An 18997-nucleotide genomic window follows, 5' to 3' on the forward strand; every position below is an offset into this window, starting at 1 on the left:
ACCCCCCTTTCATTCACCGCCCGCCCCTTCTCTCTTATTTTACTCCCTACAATTGACTGACTCCCTCTCTGGCTGCCATGTGATGTGAACTGTCTATTAGGTCAGCACATTCCTGTACTATATCAGGACACAGGACAGGCACTCAGCCATTACCAATGGACCTCTGGCTGAAACCAGTTATATAGACATATTATTCCACAATGTATTATATTATATCCCACCGGTATGTTTTAAAATCTAAATCATACTATAAATGTTAGACATATTATCCCAATATATTATATCCCACCGGTATGTTTTAATATTTAAATCATATTATAAATGTTAGACATATTATCCCAATATATTATATCCCACCGGTATGTTTTAATATTTAGATCATATTATAAATGTTAGACATATTATCCCAATATATTATATCCCACTGGTATGTTTTAATATTTAGATCATATTATAAATGTTAGACATATTATCCCAATATATTATATCCCACCGGTATGTTTTAATATTTAGATCATATTATAAGTGTTAGACATATTATCCCTATATATTATATCCCACCGGTATGTTTTAATATTTAGATCATATTATAAATGTTAGACATATTATCCCAATATATTATATCCCACTGGTATGTTTTAATATTTAGATCATATTATAAATGTTAGACATATTATCCCAATATATTATATCCCACCGGTATGTTTTAATATTTAGATCATATTATAAGTGTTAGACATATTATCCCTATATATTATATCCCACCGGTATGTTTTAAATTTAAATCATACTATAAATGTTATTTGTTTCTGAGACACAGATTTTTACTAATAAAATTTTATTTATTCCAGACACTGTTAAAAATGTAGATATTTTTTTCTGTCTTCGGAGACCTTGGTGGGTCTCGCACATTATATGCTCTTCCAATTAAATGTCCGTCTACGTATTGTTCTAGACGTTGTTTTGGAGATATTGACTCTTCTCTTTGCCGTGATTTGAACATCAGCCTGAAGTCCTCTTCTGCCTTTGGCCTAGACTGCAGATTGTCTATCGTTTGCCAAGCAATCGCCTCCTCAGCTCTCGGCGTAGAAGTTCCCTCTCCTTTCTAATCCCTTGAAGGACACTCTGGTTCTCTTGCGCTCTTCGGACCAGATATGGCAGCACAGAATTGACGGACCCGTAGGGAATTGATTTATACACGAGGTAACCTGCCTGACCTGAGTGAGAAGAAATGGAGATATTTGTACACAATGGAGGTCAAGATTGGATATCAGATGGGTGAAAACACAACAATCCAAAACTCACCATAATTTCCCAACTAAACTACTAAAGGGCAGGCACTGTGGGGTGGGAGGGGCGCATGGAGTCACGATGTTTGATAGTTTAAAGGTCATTTTGCAATCTTGGGCCTCAACCTAATATTTTTGATAAGCTTTTCAAATGATTGGATATTTTTTGCTTATTTGATATGTTTTATATATGATATATTATTAGATCTTTTAATATTTTGAAGAAAAAAAATCTATTTCAAAGTTTGATTTAAAATATTAAATAATTTGAAAAGTTTATTAAAAAATAATTAGTCTGTGGCAAGCAGAAAATAAGAGGTCTATTGAATAAACAGTTAGTTTATTCAAATAACACTCCAACACCCTAGACCAATTTCCTCGAGGATAGAGCAAAACCGTAATTTTGTTCTACACCAGTGAGGACTTTTCCAATTTAATTTACACTTTTTATACTACAGCGAGCAATATATTTTATTTCTTCTTTTATGCACATATGACCACTGTGAGAACTTCAGCCACGTATCACATACACTGTTTACTGGGAGCCAGTAGGAGGCTCCATAGTATGTGAGTGCATTTTCACACATGCATTTACCCTACTTATAACACCAAATATACTACACTATATCATGTCTATTTTGCATACCTTCCGGATCACCTACCACCGGACCCAGGGACACGCCGCATTTCCTTAGGCAGGGATTATACCCACAGGCGTACAGAAGAAAAACAAACTGATAGCTCTGTACACTGTAAGTATACCTCCTTTTATTTTATCTTCAACCAATAGTTGGCATATTACACTAAATACCTGCTGTATTATCTCTTTGTCTCGTTGCATATATGCCCATACCCGAGGACTTTACAAGGCGCTGCACCCTCCTTTATCTTTGTACATCTTATCGACGATCGGAAAAGAGAGACTCTGGTTTGGGATGTTTGAGCTACCTTTGCAACTCAACTACAAGCACTAGAAACCTACCATTCCTTATTTATTGATTAAATAACAGTATCTCCAGCATTAGGAGAAGGATTGTTTAGAGAGAATTAATTAAATAACGGTATGTAGAATATTGGGAGAAGTATTGATTAGAGAGTATTGATTAAATAATAATTTGGTGCCCAGCATTGGAAGACTTATTAATTAGAGAGTATTAATTAAATAACGGTATTCCAGCATTGGGAGAAGTATTGATTAGAGAGTATTAATTAAATAACGGTATTCCAGCATTGGGAGAAGTATTGATTAGAGAGTATTAATTAAATAACAGTATGTCCAGCATTGGGAGACGTATTAATTAGAGAGTATTGATTAAATAACGGTATGAGAGTGATGTAATGCAAAGAAAGATGTTTTAGAGCCGCAGATCCCAAACCAGTCCGCACGGATCTATGGAATGTTTTATTGATATTTTCACTTCGAGAAAGTTGGTTAACCTGGAAAACCTGAACTTTTAAATCAGTTAGGACTGATTTCGAAACATTTCTGACATTTTTCAGACACGTACCTAGAGTAAGGGACACGTGGTCACACATGCCCAGCAGCTGTCCGAAGCACACAGCTCCACTGTCCTTATCAATATCCAGTTCTGCCATCCTGTAAGGGCCAATACCAATAAACAATAAAAAGATACCTAGTAATTAATCCATTTGTGTAAGTTTTAAGACTCGGTATACACCGTGTTCCATTATACAATATTCTTCCTAGATTATTGCACTCACCTCCGAGTGGCGTGCAGAACAGAATTCTCGTTGTGACTGGCGATGATGAGGTTATATCTCTTCCCATCTTTTCCGATCAGATCCAGCATTTTGTCCAGTGCCCGCTGGTAACTGGGGTGATAAGATACGATAAAGGGTCAGATTTTGGGGTTCCCAGATATATATCTTGACTCTCTCCCCCATCCCTTCTTAGAATACTGCCTCTAAATGCTCTGCTTCCCTTCTCCTCCTTTGGCATGGATAAGAAGACGATGAGACTTATATATGTACCTTGTATGGTAGTGTAGAGATTCCTGTTGCTGGCCACTTACCTCTGATTGGTAGCCTCCCAGTCTGGCTGTATGGGGTCACTGTAACCCTTCTCTCGTGCCAACCTACGTTCTTTGTCCATGTAGGCGCCGCGTACCAGCTTGACTCCGAAACACACACCCAGTCTTTGGATCACTTCCAAATCATGGGAGAGGTTTGAGAAAGTCTCCTGTGATTGAGGACACACAAATGAGAGAAGTATTGTCAGAGATTAACAAGGCCGATAGCCGGGATACAGGGAAAACACTCGTCTTACTTATCTCAAAGGGAAGAAATATCAGCACTTTCCTAACTCTAGAATAATGGTTCCTTCCTGTCGCCCAGAGATTTCTGGGGTGCTTTGTAAGTCAGAGTGAAGATGTGCAGTTTATAAACCTCTATTTACATCCAGGTTTCAGCATTCAGTGGGACCCTCATTAGGACATGGGGTAAAGTGAGATGACTGAGTGTTGGTTGTTACCGGGCATGTAGTGTGTGTGGACGTCATTAGGAAGGTAGGTCCATACCGTCAGATAACACTGGTATGTATTCCATATCCACGGTTCGGATTCATTACACTGAGCCATCATCGCCATGGTAACCAGGCTAAGGGCAGGGTTCATATACGTATATTCTGCATCCACCAAAACACAGACCCGGCTGGCTCTAGCATGCTGGGAAAAAGACACCATCATTGGTCATGTATTACACAGGAATACGTTTATAGAGAATGACCCTCACCATGCAATGTCTGAAATAACATAAATCACATAATAAATGGATTTTAACAGCAATAAATCAGACTAGCGGAGAGGAAACCATTAAACGATATATAACCATTTCCTTATAGAAATTACATTTCACCTTACAGATATAATTATCTTACATTCTGAGCCGGCACGGTGCAGGAGCTGATTAAATGTCCAAGTGTACTCACTTGTGTTGCCAACGGTTTAGACATTAATGGCTGTGTGTTGTTATTTTGAGGCAACAGCTAATTTACCCTGTTATACAGGCTGTACACTTACTGCTTTACATTGTAGCCGAGTGTCATTTCTTCAGCGTTGTCACATCAAAAGATATAATAAAATATTTACAAAAACGTGAGGCGTGTACTCACTTTTGTGAGATACTGTATATAAAAAAATGCATGTCCCTCTAGTCACACGGATGCCATTTAATGGCCTTGGTCACCGATGGGCATCCCAGATGTTTGTGTTCCTGTGATGTTCAGTCAGCCACAATGTGAGAAATGTCTGCGTTAATTTCTGAGCAGCAGAGAGGTAGTTCATATCATCTGTTATCAACATACATATTCGTCTACATTGGCGTTTCAGGGTTTATTGTTATATGTTGCACCTTGTATATTTATCCAACGTAGAATTCTGTGATAAACGAGGTCTGAACACAAAGAGCCAGCAGACAGAAGCTTTAATGTTATCTTTCTGCTTAAAGCCAAAGTAACAAAGTGGTGTGATATTTTTTCCTCTGTAATCCATCGAGCTAGACAGAACCTACCTTCCCAATCCGGCTCAGTCTGCGCACAGCATTCTGCAGGTGCAAGTTCTGCTCCTCGGACAGAAAGGGGAAAGAAGAGTCCTGTAATCAAATAAGACAAGTCAAGGGAGGAATGGGGGGCCATCGAATGGAGGCGGCCATGACACATGGTAACTCAGGGCATCAGAGTGGCACAAGATCAATAAGAGATCATAGCTAATTCCAGTGCCCACTCACCTCCCTTTCCATGACTGAGACAATTCTCTGCACCCTGAGTTCTCTTTCAAGCGACGGGTCAGATAGACACGCAGACAGCCGCTTCTGATGGGATCCAGAAACAGAAGAGAAAAAACAGGATTTATACAACTGAATAGAAATAAGGCAACATTCTTTAATCCCTTTACTGCAGGGGTGCCCAGAGGGTAGATCCCGAGATGTTTTAAAACTACAACTTCCATGACGCTTTGTCATTTTAAAAAGCATTCGAAGGCATGCAAAGCATCATGGGAGTTGTAGTTCTTCAACATCTGCGGATGTACCTTTTGAGCAACCCTGCTTGACTGTGTTTGCCCTATACACATCCCAATCAGTTTTCAAATATTTTCTATGCTAGTCTAGTCTTATATAAAGAAATAATGTTTTTCAGCATTCTGTATGCTAGACCCGCCTCCTCTGTTCTCCTTCCTCGTGGTAGAATACTTCCTTCTTGCTGGCTCTTGTACCGATGTACATCTAACTTTCTGTCCCACCCTCCTAAGCTGTACTGTCCAATAACATAGCATGTCAAAAGGAAGCACAGCAAAGGTTCATGGGAGTTTGTAGTTTTTATGAGTAGACATCTGACAACAAAACTACAAGTCCCAGAAACCCCTTGTCTGAGCAGGACGGACGCTTAGCCTAGAGAGATTTTGAAGCTTTGTTCAGGGAAATGTGAAGCAAACCTTCAGAAGTCACCTCTGCTCCGTCCTAGTAAATTCATATTTCTATTCAATTCAGCGGTGTCTCTATAGGTGTATGTTATTAATAATTATTGTTATCCAGGTTTCTTTGTATCTCACCATTCCCTCTCCTTATTCTAAATCCTGTAATGTCACCCCGTGTGTCACCCATCTCAGTGTCTGAGTGTTTGCTCATTTTCCAGCTGCCTCCCGTCTCACTCACACACAGGTCGGCACTCATTAGCGCAGTGATTTTGAGTTGCATCATGGGTCGGTCTCCACCAGCAGCCGAGAGATTGACGCAGTCCCGCATGACCTCTTCGTTTAGCTCATACCAGCGCTCTCTGCGAGGGGAGAGAAGACAGGACTCCGACAGAGATTCACAGAAACATCCTGACCAGGGCAACAATATCTTACAAAGGGCGTCTAGCAGAAAGCCATTCACTCGAGAGGTTTCATTTATCTACATAATAACAGAAGACTCATGAGGATTATTTATGTTTTTGAATGTTTTTGCTAAATAAAAACAGATTTAAATAATCTTTTGAGAATTATATTTATGTTTATCAAGTTTCCAGTTATAATATTTCAAACTAACTTTTTCCCCTTTTCTTCAAACCAGAAGTCTGGAAATTTAGGGCCAGAATTGGGCAATTAGATTTTACTGGAGAACATTTTTCGCGTTCAGCTTTTTTGGCCTGAAATATATAAAATGATATCTTCTTCCCAATTCTCATAGTATAAACTAGTATAGAATAAAGTAATTGTCACTGAAATGAAACGGGTCTTTAAAGAAGAATGGGTCATAATTCTTCAAAACCTTGTGAGTGATGAACTCAGTGTTACAGGAATTACTGCTGATTCCGGCCTCACCGGGTATTAGATATCGCATTGCACAAACTTCTTAACTTATCGATACTGATAGTTGGATGAGCTCTGGGTAAATAATGCTGGCAAAGCGTCAAGCCTACGTTCTTGTCGTTCTTGTCTAATGAGATTACCTTAAAGGGACACTCCACTGCCCAAATGCACAATAACTTTTACAAAATCACCATTTAGTAGATAAACCCCAAAAGCAAACGCATGCATTTAAATATGCATTTTTTTTCATTAGGCTATATCAGAAAAGAGCATGCAATACATGCAGATCTCTTGTCTGCAGCTTTTAGAAACCCTCCCCCTCTAACCCCGCCCAGACTTTTTGTGGCTGTCCAATCAGAGACTTCCCAATGCAGCTCAATGAGAAGTCTTTGCAAGGCAGGTGCTCTGGGCAATTGCTGCCTCTTGAGTTTAGTTACACTCAGCTAACCAAACCAGGAAATAACAGGTCCGGTTCTTTGACTGACAGCCAGGGGGGTGTAACAAGGTTCAATTTCTATTGAAATCTGCACTTTTTGCAAAATTAAAAAAGAGTACACACATAAAGGTTTTCGGAAAGCTCAGGTGCTCTACAGGTCTGAAGTGTCCCTTTAATTATTAGAATTTACTTTATACTCTGATAAGGTAGATGGTGTGAGTCATGTGACCCTTCTAAGGGCTGCACAAACTGCTTCCCCCCTTTGTGTGTATAGTGGGATTGATCCCAATACATGGAGACAGACTGTGTTAGAAATACAAACATTGTGCCCAATCTCACCCGCTTTTGCTCTCGCCCAGGTCCTCCTCAATGGGAACTGCCAACATGGGACGAATCCCCATCTTTCTCAGCCGACTGACGCTATCTTTGATCTCAGGAATTGTCTCCCCGGCCACAAACTGTCCATAAACCGACCGTCTCATACCCAACTCAAAGAGACGGCGGCCTAGCAGTCTGCGTGACAGTGACATTAACTATAAGAGAACAGAGAAACGAGACCAGTGAAGAGAAAACACATGCTTAGAAAGAATAGTCCACTGTTGGGGCAATGCCACTTTTTATTTAGATTCGTGTCTTGGGATACATTGTATCATCATTTCGGACTTCGGTTTTCCTGGATAGGAGTCTTCCAGGTAGGAATCAGATGGTAACATTGCAGCAGGTAAGACACTAACATACACTGCAAGTAAACGAGTAACCTCTCCCAACACATGAATGGCAACTCCCATCAGTCTCCTCAATCTGTATTCACAGAGCTTGCTACTCTTCATTGCGGTCTGATATATGTTACAATAATTGTGGGGAAAGAATAGTGTTTGTTTAACCAAACCCCATATTAAACAAATAGGTTTATTACGGTCCATTCTGGGGAACAATCTGGCAAGTTATTCTTAGTAGAACAGAAGAAGCGTGTCCACATTCTGCGCGGGATGGTGGACAACTGATTTGGGTCAAGCGAGATTCTCCAGACACTCCTGGGAGACGCAGCTTTCCTGGACCAGGAGGAGAGGTTCTGGCACGGGGCTTGCACAAGGTGAGCGATTGTCCCCATTTTCTCTCACAGATCTTCCTTTTGGCATCTGCCGGTGCAAATCTTATACAAAGTGAGGGTTATCTGCCTTCTATAAAGTGGGGATATCTGCCTTCTATAAAGTGGGGGATATCTGCCTTCTATAAAGTGGGGGATATCTGCCTTCTATAAAGTGGGGGATATCTGCCTTCTATAAAGTGGGGGATATCTGCCTTCTATAAAGTGGGGATATCTGCCTTCTATAAAGTGGGGGATATCCGCCTTCTATAAAGTGGGGGATATCTGCTTTCTATAAAGTGGGGATATCTGCCTTCTATAAAGTGGGGATATCTGCCTTCTATAAAGTGGGGGTATCTGCCTTCTATAAAGTGGGGATATCCGCCTTCTATAAAGTGGGGGTTATCTGCCTTCTATAAAGTGGGGGATATCTGCCTTCTATAAAGTGGGGTTATCTGCCTTCTATAAAGTGGGGATATCTGCCTTCTATAAAGTGGGGGATATCTGCCTTCTATAAAGTGGGGGATATCTGCCTTCTATAAAGTGGGGCTATCTGCCTTCTATAAAGTGGGGATATCCGCCTTCTATAAAGTGGGGGATATCTGCCTTCTAGAAAGTGGGGGTTATCTGCCTTCTATAAAGTGGGGGTTATCTGCCTTCTATAAAGTGGGGATATCTGCCTTCTATAAAGTGGGGTTATCTGCCTTCTAAAAAGTGGGTGTATCCGCCTTCTATAAAGTGGGGATATCTGCCTTCTATAAAGTGGGGATATCTGCCTTCTATAAAGTGGGGTTATCTGCCTTCTATAAAGTGGGGGTATCCGCCTTCTATAAAGTGGGGATATCCGCCTTCTATAAAGTGGGGATATCTGCCTTCTATAAAGTGGGGGATATCTGCCTTCTATAAAGTGGGGATATCTGCCTTCTATAAAGTGGGGATATCTGCCTTCTATAAAGTGGGGTTATCTGCCTTCTATAAAGTGGGGGTATCCGCCTTCTATAAAGTGGGGATATCTGCCTTCTATAAAGTGGGGATATCTGCCTTCTATAAAGTGGGGATATCTGCCTTCTATAAAGTGGGGATATCTGCCTTCTATAAAGTGGGGATATCTGCCTTCTATAAAGTGGGGGTTATCTGCCTTCTATAAAGTGGGGATATCTGCCTTCTATAAAGTGGGGATATCTGCCTTCTATAAAGTGGGGGTTATCTGCCTTCTATAAAGTGGGGATATCTGCCTTCTATAAAGTGGGGATATCTGCCTTCTATAAAGTGGGGGTATCTGCCTTCTATAAAGTGGGGGATATCTGCCTTCTATAAAGTGGGGATATCTGCCTTCTATAAAGTGGGGATATCTGCCTTCTATAAAGTGGGGATATCTGCCTTCTATAAAGTGGGGATATCTGCCTTCTATAAAGTGGGGGTTATCTGCCTTCTATAAAGTGGGGATATCTGCCTTCTATAAAGTGGGGATATCTGCCTTCTATAAAGTGGGGGTATCTGCCTTCTATAAAGTGGGGATATCTGCCTTCTATAAAGTGGGGATATCTGCCTTCTATAAAGTGGGGGATATCTGCCTTCTATAAAGTGGGGATATCTGCCTTCTATAAAGTGGGGATATCCGCCTTCTATAAAGTGGGGATATCTGCCTTCTATAAAGTGGGGGTTATCTGCCTTCTATAAAGTGGGGGTTATCTGCCTTCTATAAAGTGGGGGTTATCTGCCTTCTATAAAGTGGGGATATCTGCCTTCTATAAAGTGGGGTTATCTGCCTTCTATAAAGTGGGGATATCTGCCTTCTATAAAGTGGGGATATCTGCCTTCTATAAAGTGGGGATATCTGCCTTCTATAAAGTGGGGGTATCCGCCTTCTATAAAGTGGGGATATCTGCCTTCTATAAAGTGGGGATATCTGCCTTCTATAAAGTGGGGGATATCTGCCTTCTATAAAGTGGGGATATCTGCCTTCTATAAAGTGGGGATATCTGCCTTCTATAAAGTGGGGGATATCTGCCTTCTATAAAGTGGGGGATATCTGCCTTCTATAAAGTGGGGTTATCCGCCTTCTATAAAGTGGGGATATCTGCCTTCTATAAAGTGGGGATATCTGCCTTCTATAAAGTGGGGATATCTGCCTTCTATAAAGTGGGGTTATCCGCCTTCTATAAAGTGGGGTTATCCGCCTTCTATAAAGTGGGGTTATCCGCCTTCTATAAAGTGGGGATATCTGCCCGGAGGCTCTTAGTGTCACGATTTTCTCTCTTTAGTCTGGTACAGTACCTCACACTGCCACTGCTTGACTGTGGCGCTGTTGTAGGCTGCTGCTCCCTGACTGAGAGGTCTGACTCTGTTCCCAGTTGGCCCAACCTTGCAATTATCATCTCCCTATTTAGTCTAGTCTCACCCCTTCTTGTTTGCCAGTTCATTCATTTTGGTTTTGGTTTAGTCCTTCTGTCCTGCGTAAACTTCCGTGTTCCAGAGCTTGTTATCCTAGGTGTCCCAGAGCTAGCTGCTTCCCTGAATAAACCGCTATCCTGTGCAACCCCTCGGTGTTCCTGAGTAAGCCGCTATCCTGTGCAGCCCCTCGGTGTTCCTGAGTAAGCCGCTATCCTGTGCAGCCCCTCGGTGTTCCTGAGTAACCCGCTATCCTGTGCAACCCCTCGGTGTTCCTGAGTAACCCGCTATCCTGTGCAGCCCCTCGGTGTTCCTGAGTAAGCCGCTATCCTGTGCAGCCCCTCGTGTTCCTGAGTAAGCCGCTATCCTGTGCAGCCCCTCGGTGTTCCTGAGTAACCCGCTATCCTGTGCAACCCCTCGGTGTTCCTGAGTAACCCGCTATCCTGTGCAGCCCCTCGGTGTTCCTGAGTAAGCCGCTATCCTGTGCAGCCCCTCGGTGTTCCTCAGTAAACCGCTATCCTGTGCAGCCCCTCGGTGTTCCTGAGTAACCCGCTATCCTGTGCAGCCCCTCGGTGTTCCTGAGTAAGCCGCTATCCTGTGCAGCCCCTCGGTGTTCCTGAGTAAGCCGCTATCCTGTGCAGCCCCTCGGTGTTCCTCAGTAAACCGCTATCCTGTGCAGCCCCTCGGTGTTCCTGAATAAGCCTCTATCCTGTGCAGCCCCTCGGTGTTCCTCAGTAAACCGCTATCCTGTGCAGCCCCTCGGTGTTCCTGAATAAGCCTCTATCCTGTGCAGACCCTCGGTGGTCCTGAGCAAGCCGCTATCCTGTGCAGCCCCTCGGTGTTCCTGAGCAAACTGCTATCCTGTGCAGCCCCTCGGTGTTCCTGAGTAACCCGCTATCCTATGTAGCTCCTCGGTGTTCCTGAGTAAGCTGCTATCCTGTGCAGCCCCTCGGTGTTCCTGAGTAAGCCTCTATCCTGTGCAGCCCCTCGGTGTTCCTGAGTAACCCGCTATCCTGTGCAACCCCTCGGTGTTCCTGAGTAACCCGCTATCCTGTGCAGCCCCTCGGTGTTCCTGAGTAAGCCGCTATCCTGTGCAGCCCCTCGTGTTCCTGAGTAAGCCGCTATCCTGTGCAGCCCCTCGGTGTTCCTGAGTAACCCGCTATCCTGTGCAACCCCTCGGTGTTCCTGAGTAACCCGCTATCCTGTGCAGCCCCTCGGTGTTCCTGAGTAAGCCGCTATCCTGTGCAGCCCCTCGGTGTTCCTCAGTAAACCGCTATCCTGTGCAGCCCCTCGGTGTTCCTGAGTAACCCGCTATCCTGTGCAGCCCCTCGGTGTTCCTGAGTAAGCCGCTATCCTGTGCAGCCCCTCGGTGTTCCTGAGTAAGCCGCTATCCTGTGCAGCCCCTCGGTGTTCCTCAGTAAACCGCTATCCTGTGCAGCCCCTCGGTGTTCCTGAATAAGCCTCTATCCTGTGCAGCCCCTCGGTGTTCCTCAGTAAACCGCTATCCTGTGCAGCCCCTCGGTGTTCCTGAATAAGCCTCTATCCTGTGCAGACCCTCGGTGGTCCTGAGCAAGCCGCTATCCTGTGCAGCCCCTCGGTGTTCCTGAGCAAACTGCTATCCTGTGCAGCCCCTCGGTGTTCCTGAGTAACCCGCTATCCTATGTAGCTCCTCGGTGTTCCTGAGTAAGCTGCTATCCTGTGCAGCCCCTCGGTGTTCCTGAGTAAGCCTCTATCCTGTGCAGCCCCTCGGTGTTCCTGAGTAACCCGCTATCCTGTGCAACCCCTCGGTGTTCCTGAGTAACCCGCTATCCTGTGCAGCCCCTCGGTGTTCCTGAGTAAGCCGCTATCCTGTGCAGCCCCTCGGTGTTCCTCAGTAAACCGCTATCCTGTGCAGCCCCTCGGTGTTCCTGAGTAACCCGCTATCCTGTGCAGCCCCTCGGTGTTCCTGAGTAAGCCGCTATCCTGTGCAGCCCCTCGGTGTTCCTGAGTAAGCCGCTATCCTGTGCAGCCCCTCGGTGTTCCTCAGTAAACCGCTATCCTGTGCAGCCCCTCGGTGTTCCTGAATAAGCCTCTATCCTGTGCAGCCCCTCGGTGTTCCTCAGTAAACCGCTATCCTGTGCAGCCCCTCGGTGTTCCTGAATAAGCCTCTATCCTGTGCAGACCCTCGGTGGTCCTGAGCAAGCCGCTATCCTGTGCAGCCCCTCGGTGTTCCTGAGCAAACTGCTATCCTGTGCAGCCCCTCGGTGTTCCTGAGTAACCCGCTATCCTATGCAGCCCCTCGGTGTTCCTGAGTAAGCTGCTATCCTGTGCAGCCCCTATGTGTTCCTGAGTAAAATGCTATCCTGTGCAGCCCCTCGGTGTTCCTGAGCAAGCCGCTATCCTGTGCAGCCCCTCGGTGTTCCTGAGCAAGCCGCTATCCTGTGCAACCCCTCGGTGTTCCTGTGCAGCCCCTTGGTGTTCCTGAGCAAGCTGCTATCCTGATTCTCCTGTATCCAGAGGTCCTGCTTCCTTCTCCAATGCAGTTATCTGTTTCTTCTAAATAATAATACACTTGTGTTTTGTCTTGATTGTGTGTATTCTTGTTTTCTTGCATTTTGGGTTACAGGCTATGGCCAGCACCCCTTCCGGATCAGACCCATGACACTTCAATAAGTAGGACTTTATTAAATATATTTTTTTTACGGTCTTATTCTGCATATTACATATCCTGTACACCTCATTCAGTATTTTGAATTAGGCTCATTAACAAGATTCACGACATACATTTAGCTGCTTATATAGGTTCGAATATCCCAGTATTTGCCTTGTTCTCTCTCCGTATATTCTACTCAGCGTTACCCGGGGTTGTATGGAACACATTGTGGAATTTACGATGGATCTGAACATTCCGTATTGGCATCGGGTCACCTTGTACCAGATTGGGATGATACAGTGCAATGTCATTGGCCAATTAACCAGATTACTACATAGGATTCTATGAGGATTTTTTTAAATGTTTGAAACCAAATTAGTAAAGATTCTCATTGTTTATTTTCTCCTTTTTCAGAGTCAATTATTAAATGACATCTGGGAAGCCAAACTTCATGAACCTTGATTACTATGTAATAAGTGCCATTTGAGATCTACACAAAAGCAAAAAACAGTTTACTGGGGGCTAAAATGTCCTTATACTTTCCATATGCCCTCACTCACCTTTTCAGAGTGTTTCACCAGAGTTGGGAAGGAGCACATCCTAAATATCAGAAGACCTCGGACAACCTCCCATCCACTTTTAAGCTTGAAGACTTTGCCATCAGAAAAGTTTAGTGGTCCCTCCAACTCCTGGGCTAAAGGTCTGTGAGTGGCGCTTGCTCTGCAGGTTTGTCCGAGGGCCCATACTGCCTGAGAAGGGCGAGAAGCCAAACGGAAACATTTGCACAACAGCGTCATATTGAACTCTTCGTTCTGCCCAACTCTTCTCGAACAACTCAGATAACCTGGTTCTGAAAACAGGTAAAGGAGGAGGGCGACCAATTACAGGAGGTAACACCCAGATTGGGAGAGACAGGCAAGTCACCAGCTGTTTGCTGAGTACACAGGTCGGTGACCCCTAACTGTTCAACCATTGCGATAAGCACATTATCCTGGTGGGACCCAATGACATGTTCTATAATCTACAAAAGGCAGACACAACAGTGCACGGCTCACCAGAGACAGGCAAGGGTTAACAGACTAAAGTACTAACGGATCTCCTGAGAACAATCTTCTATTAACCAGGATTAGTTAACTCATAATGTGCTGATGTAGAAGACTGAGTTTATAATTTACCCAGGAGACAACATCTTGTGTAAAGCCCAGCCAAGAAAAAACAAAACACTTGTTACTAATTGAGAAAAGAATTAATAGACGGAAACAAACAAACCTACACAGCAAACACTCATTAGGCCCTTCATCCTTCCCAGGTAGATAAATGGAATACCATTAAATTGGGTAATAGTAACTTCCCCAGGACGGACTTGGAAACCAGGGAAATCTGAATGTACCTTTCCTGGTTAAATACTTTGTTATTATTTGTTATTATTAGGGCTTTTCTAATGAATGAAACACGCTAAAACAGACTATATTCTAATTCCATCTGCAGTATGGGGGCACCATTCACCAACACAAGTGGGAATTAATCTCACATGGCAGTATGGAGTATTCACTATATTGGGATTTGTGGAACTGCAATGTACAAGCTAAACTAGCCGAGTAATAGCATGTTTCCACTAGGGTCATTTCCTTATTTGTCATCAGTTTAATTAGTGAACCCCTACTATGGGACAAAATGGAAAACGGATGACGGCGGTATTTTCCCTCTCTCATACTGAGTGATGGTTTGAGAGTATACAGCCATCCACCCGGCAGCCTCTATGTGGCCCAGAGCCGTGGCAGGTCAGGGTCACATTGTGGCTATGAGAATCCTTCCACCTGTCTCCTGACAGCGACCAGCTTGCGTGGTTCTCACAGCAGACAAACAATAGACCGTTCAAACCCCTTCACATGGAACATGGACATAGCAGCACAGCATATCAACCATAGGGGATTGTCTATGATCAGGCTGGGGGGCCAGCTATGGCATACAGGGGTCCTAGTAAGGCCAGCGTTTATTATGTGGGAAGTTTATTTTATTCACGGTATTGTGATTTTACATTTAATTAAAATATGCGTACACCAATCTTTAACCTCCCTGACGGTATGATTATGTCAGGAATTTTGTACCAAAAGCGGTACCATTTTTTTGCATGGAAATTTGGTGTTATGTATTGTAGGCCAGTAATTACTTTCTTAAACCTGACCAAAAGTACTCTCAGATGTGATAAAGTTCGAAACATAAAATCATGAATTATAATCTAATAAATAATATACCGGTTCCCATTTTATGTTCCTGGAAAACTTGCTATGCAGAGTAGCTGATTGCTGCTCGTTGTAGCGATTTGTCTCCGTGACAATCTTTTCAATGACGTCATCTGTGAGAAATAATTTTAGGTATGCCAAAGGATCAATGTGCTCAACGTCTACCTTCATCCCAGGTGATCCAGTAAACGGAAATCTTGGCGGCGGTACCTCATCCATACCGCAATCAATAAGGCACCAAGTGCGCACATCACTGAGCTCGGGTGCAGAATCGTCGCTGTCGCCACTTCTCTGGTCACTGTCAGAGTCGGATGACGAATCTTGCCACAAATCGCTATCGCAGTCGCTCAATTCTGCGAGGGGCTCTGTGTCGCTGCCGCTGTCACTCATCTGATCCAAACCCGCTTTGGAGATGCTAAAGTGACGCTTTGATGCCATGGTAAAAAATTTATTTTATGGGCAGAAATTACAGCAAAAAGGGCAGGCAAGGCAGTGTAGGATGATCAAATTTCAAATCTGAGGTGATACAAAGTAATCTGACAGGATTTCACTGTATCACCTAACTTTATGTGTGTGTGTCACTTTTATGCTTGAAACATTTGAATTACCCGCCCAGTTCCGCCCCCATGAGCCTCTGCGGCTCACAGAGACGGAACCAGGAAGTCAGATGGAGGCATCCGCCGGGGCTCTCCCCGGCAATCACAGCGCAGGGACATCGCTGGATCGCAAGGAGAAGATAAGGAGACTCCGCTGCCAGCTCTGTTATCTACCCCGAGCGTGACTCGGGGTTACCGCTTCTGGCAGCGAAAATTAACCCCGAGTCACACTCGGGAATACCGCTAGCCTGGTTAAAGAAGCAAGAGACTTAAGAACAGATTGAACCCACAGAAAAGGCGTAGGATAAAAATCATGGTGATAGAACAAATGTTGGGAAAACCATAATGTATCCTAAAAGGATTTGAACCTACAACACCCAAGAAATGGAAACAGATTCTACTGATGATGTATTAGCTCGCTAAGCGATCTCACCGGCCTCCATCTCCTTCAACCCCTTAAGGACACATGACATGTGTGACATGTCAGGATTCCCTTTTATTCCAGAAGTTTGGTCCTTAAGGGGTTAATTTACCTCGTTCATGTCCACATTGAATTTCTGTGACAATCTGGTTCTGGTATTAAATTATGATCGCTCCTTGTAATCCCACACCATGCTTTCACTTGCTTTGTAAGTTTTAGATTCAACTGCTCTTCAAAGTCACAATTACACACAGATTTATCTTAAATGTCTATTTAAATCTTGCACATCTACTGCCGTTTTAAATCACGCTGAATGTTAATTTTAAAACATGTCTAATCTTGGGTTTCTTTTTACTTACACAAAATAATTGATCAATGCATTTGCTTCTTTACATTGATCATGCAAACTAGCCAACAGTTCACCATCTGAACATCTGCTATTCACTACTTTGCTGTGCAATATCAGTAATAAAGTCCATTATTACTCACAATACATTTTACGGCCTGCTTTCACTCATACAGCTGCGCATTGTGGATTTCACTCTGGACGGTCTCCCATGTGTCACGTGCTTGCTTGCAGAATTCACGTTGTGTCTTGTGCTTTTTTTTCTGTATAAGATCCTTTTCTCAGGTGCAGAAAATAACTACAGTCACCTCTCACAAACTAACTTCTTTTCCTCTCCAGCAGCTACGTTCACAAATTTAAGCAGTTTCCAAAGAGTAATTTGATCTCTCCTCCCCTCCCTCACCTTTAAAAAGTGTGAAAATACCAGAAAATAAAATAAATCCTGGCTAGGAGCACTAACTGTGATAATTATGTGTATGTTAAAGGTGACTGGAAGGTCTTTGTGAATAGATCCTTTATTACAGGGACACTGTAGGCACCCAGACCAATTCGGCTAATTGACCCTTTTTACACAGACTCACAGACCTCCAGCGTCACTTTCTCACCATAGGAAAGCATTGAATAATGCTTTCCTATGGTGAGGTCTAATGGGTGCGCGGCCATTCCCGCTCATGCGCATTAGGTCTCCCCCGCGAAGGGACATCGGTGCTGGATTCAGGTAAGTAGGTTAAAGGGGTTTTAACACCTTCAGCCTTGCGGGACGGGTGAGACCTAATAACCCTATAGTGACAGGAAAACTGGTTTGTTTTCCTGGCACTATAGTATCCCTTTAATAGCTCGTCATAATATACTTATCCCCCACAATTATTAATAAGTAATCGGACGTTCTTTATAAAACATACTCAAGATGCAGGTAGCAATACATATGTAAAACCACATAGGAAGTCCCTCAATCTTCTCATTAAACACCCACATCCCAGACTTCTCACGGTACTGAAGAGCAAATCTATTTTTTGTATATGTATTAGACATTCATAACAAACATGAATAGGTACACGGAATGCCCAATATTAGACATTTCCCTCTGTTTATAGTTTGTGTACAATATGTGTCAGAGCATGGCTGTTTGTGTAAGAGTGTTTATGTTTGTCTGTGAGCGCAATTGAAGTAGAGTATAAAATGTCAGTGTGAGCGCGTCGCTGCGTGTGCACAATGTCAGTGTGAGCGCGTCGCTGCGTGTGCACAATGTCAGTGTGAGCGCGTCGCTGCGTGTGCACAATGTCAGTGTGAGCGCGTCGCTGCGTGTGCACAATGTCAGTGTGAGCGCGTCGCTGCGTGTGCACAATGTCAGTGTGAGCGCGTCGCTGCGTGTGCACAATGTCAGTGTGAGCGCGTCGCTGCGTGTGCACAATGTCAGTGTGAGCGCGTCGCTGCGTGTGCACAATGTCAGTGTGAGCGCGTCGCTGCGTGTGCACAATGTCAGTGTGAGCGCGTCGCTGCGTGTGCACAATGTCAGTGTGAGCGCGTCGCTGCGTGTGCACAATGTCAGTGTGAACGCGTCGCTGTAGTAAACCAAAATTCACCATAACTGGAATCACAAGCGATAAAGAACCACTTTTTCTGGTTTTCAAAACTCAGAGCCTCAGGCCCGTGACAGAGAACACTATACTAAACTTGTTCTATTCTATGGAATGTCAAAAATGCATCAATGCCCTCTGGAAGAAATGTATATTTTTTGGTCCTTTGATGGATTACAACCTGCGTTGTGATGCCTTTGGATTTCTACTACTGAGCTATTTCAGGTGGGCAGCGGACTTCCTCTCCACAGAGCTCATACGTACACTTTACTTGTGTGCAGAAGCCCTTTGACTTTAGGTCAATAATGCAATTACCCAAGATTGCTTGACCCCAGGGTTTGCAGAGCACTTTTAGTCATGTTTCACTTCTCATTGTTACTCTTTGAGGGTTAGGGTAATCTAAAGGAAGTGCTCCTACCCACAGCCTACTGATCTGCAGTAATTATAGTCTTATTTTTTAAAGGTGAAAAAATACATTGTGTTTCCTCTTTAAATCTGCCAACCATCTTCAAAATGAACTGAAGCAGCACAGAATGCAAATTACAGACTTGTAAATAAACGAATGAAAACAAAATACTTTCTGTTAAAACCATTTATAAAAGGTTGTGGATCTGGCAAGCTTGGAGATGGAAGGGCAAGGCCTTTTAAAAAAATAAAATCGGGGAGATGTAGA

General features: G+C 43.7%; 1 protein-coding gene across 1 annotated transcript; it reads right to left on the reverse strand.

The window, feature by feature from the left end:
* Nucleotides 1-760: 760 nt before the first annotated feature.
* Nucleotides 761-14112, reverse strand: PRODH2 (proline dehydrogenase 2). Its single transcript, XM_063429090.1, has 10 exons — nucleotides 13702-14112; nucleotides 7371-7564; nucleotides 5958-6078; nucleotides 5034-5117; nucleotides 4818-4898; nucleotides 3827-3973; nucleotides 3323-3489; nucleotides 3012-3122; nucleotides 2798-2886; nucleotides 761-1217 (listed from the first exon to the last, which is right to left on the reverse strand). The coding sequence occupies exons 1-10, from the start codon at nucleotides 13936-13938 to the stop codon at nucleotides 1048-1050; spliced, it is 1401 nt and encodes a 466-aa protein (XP_063285160.1). The 5' UTR covers nucleotides 13939-14112; the 3' UTR covers nucleotides 761-1047.
* Between the last annotated feature and the right edge of the window lie 4885 nt (nucleotides 14113-18997).

Source organism: Pelobates fuscus, chromosome 8 (genome assembly GCF_036172605.1).
Source record: "Pelobates fuscus isolate aPelFus1 chromosome 8, aPelFus1.pri, whole genome shotgun sequence".
Classification (NCBI taxonomy): Eukaryota; Metazoa; Chordata; class Amphibia; order Anura; family Pelobatidae; genus Pelobates; species Pelobates fuscus.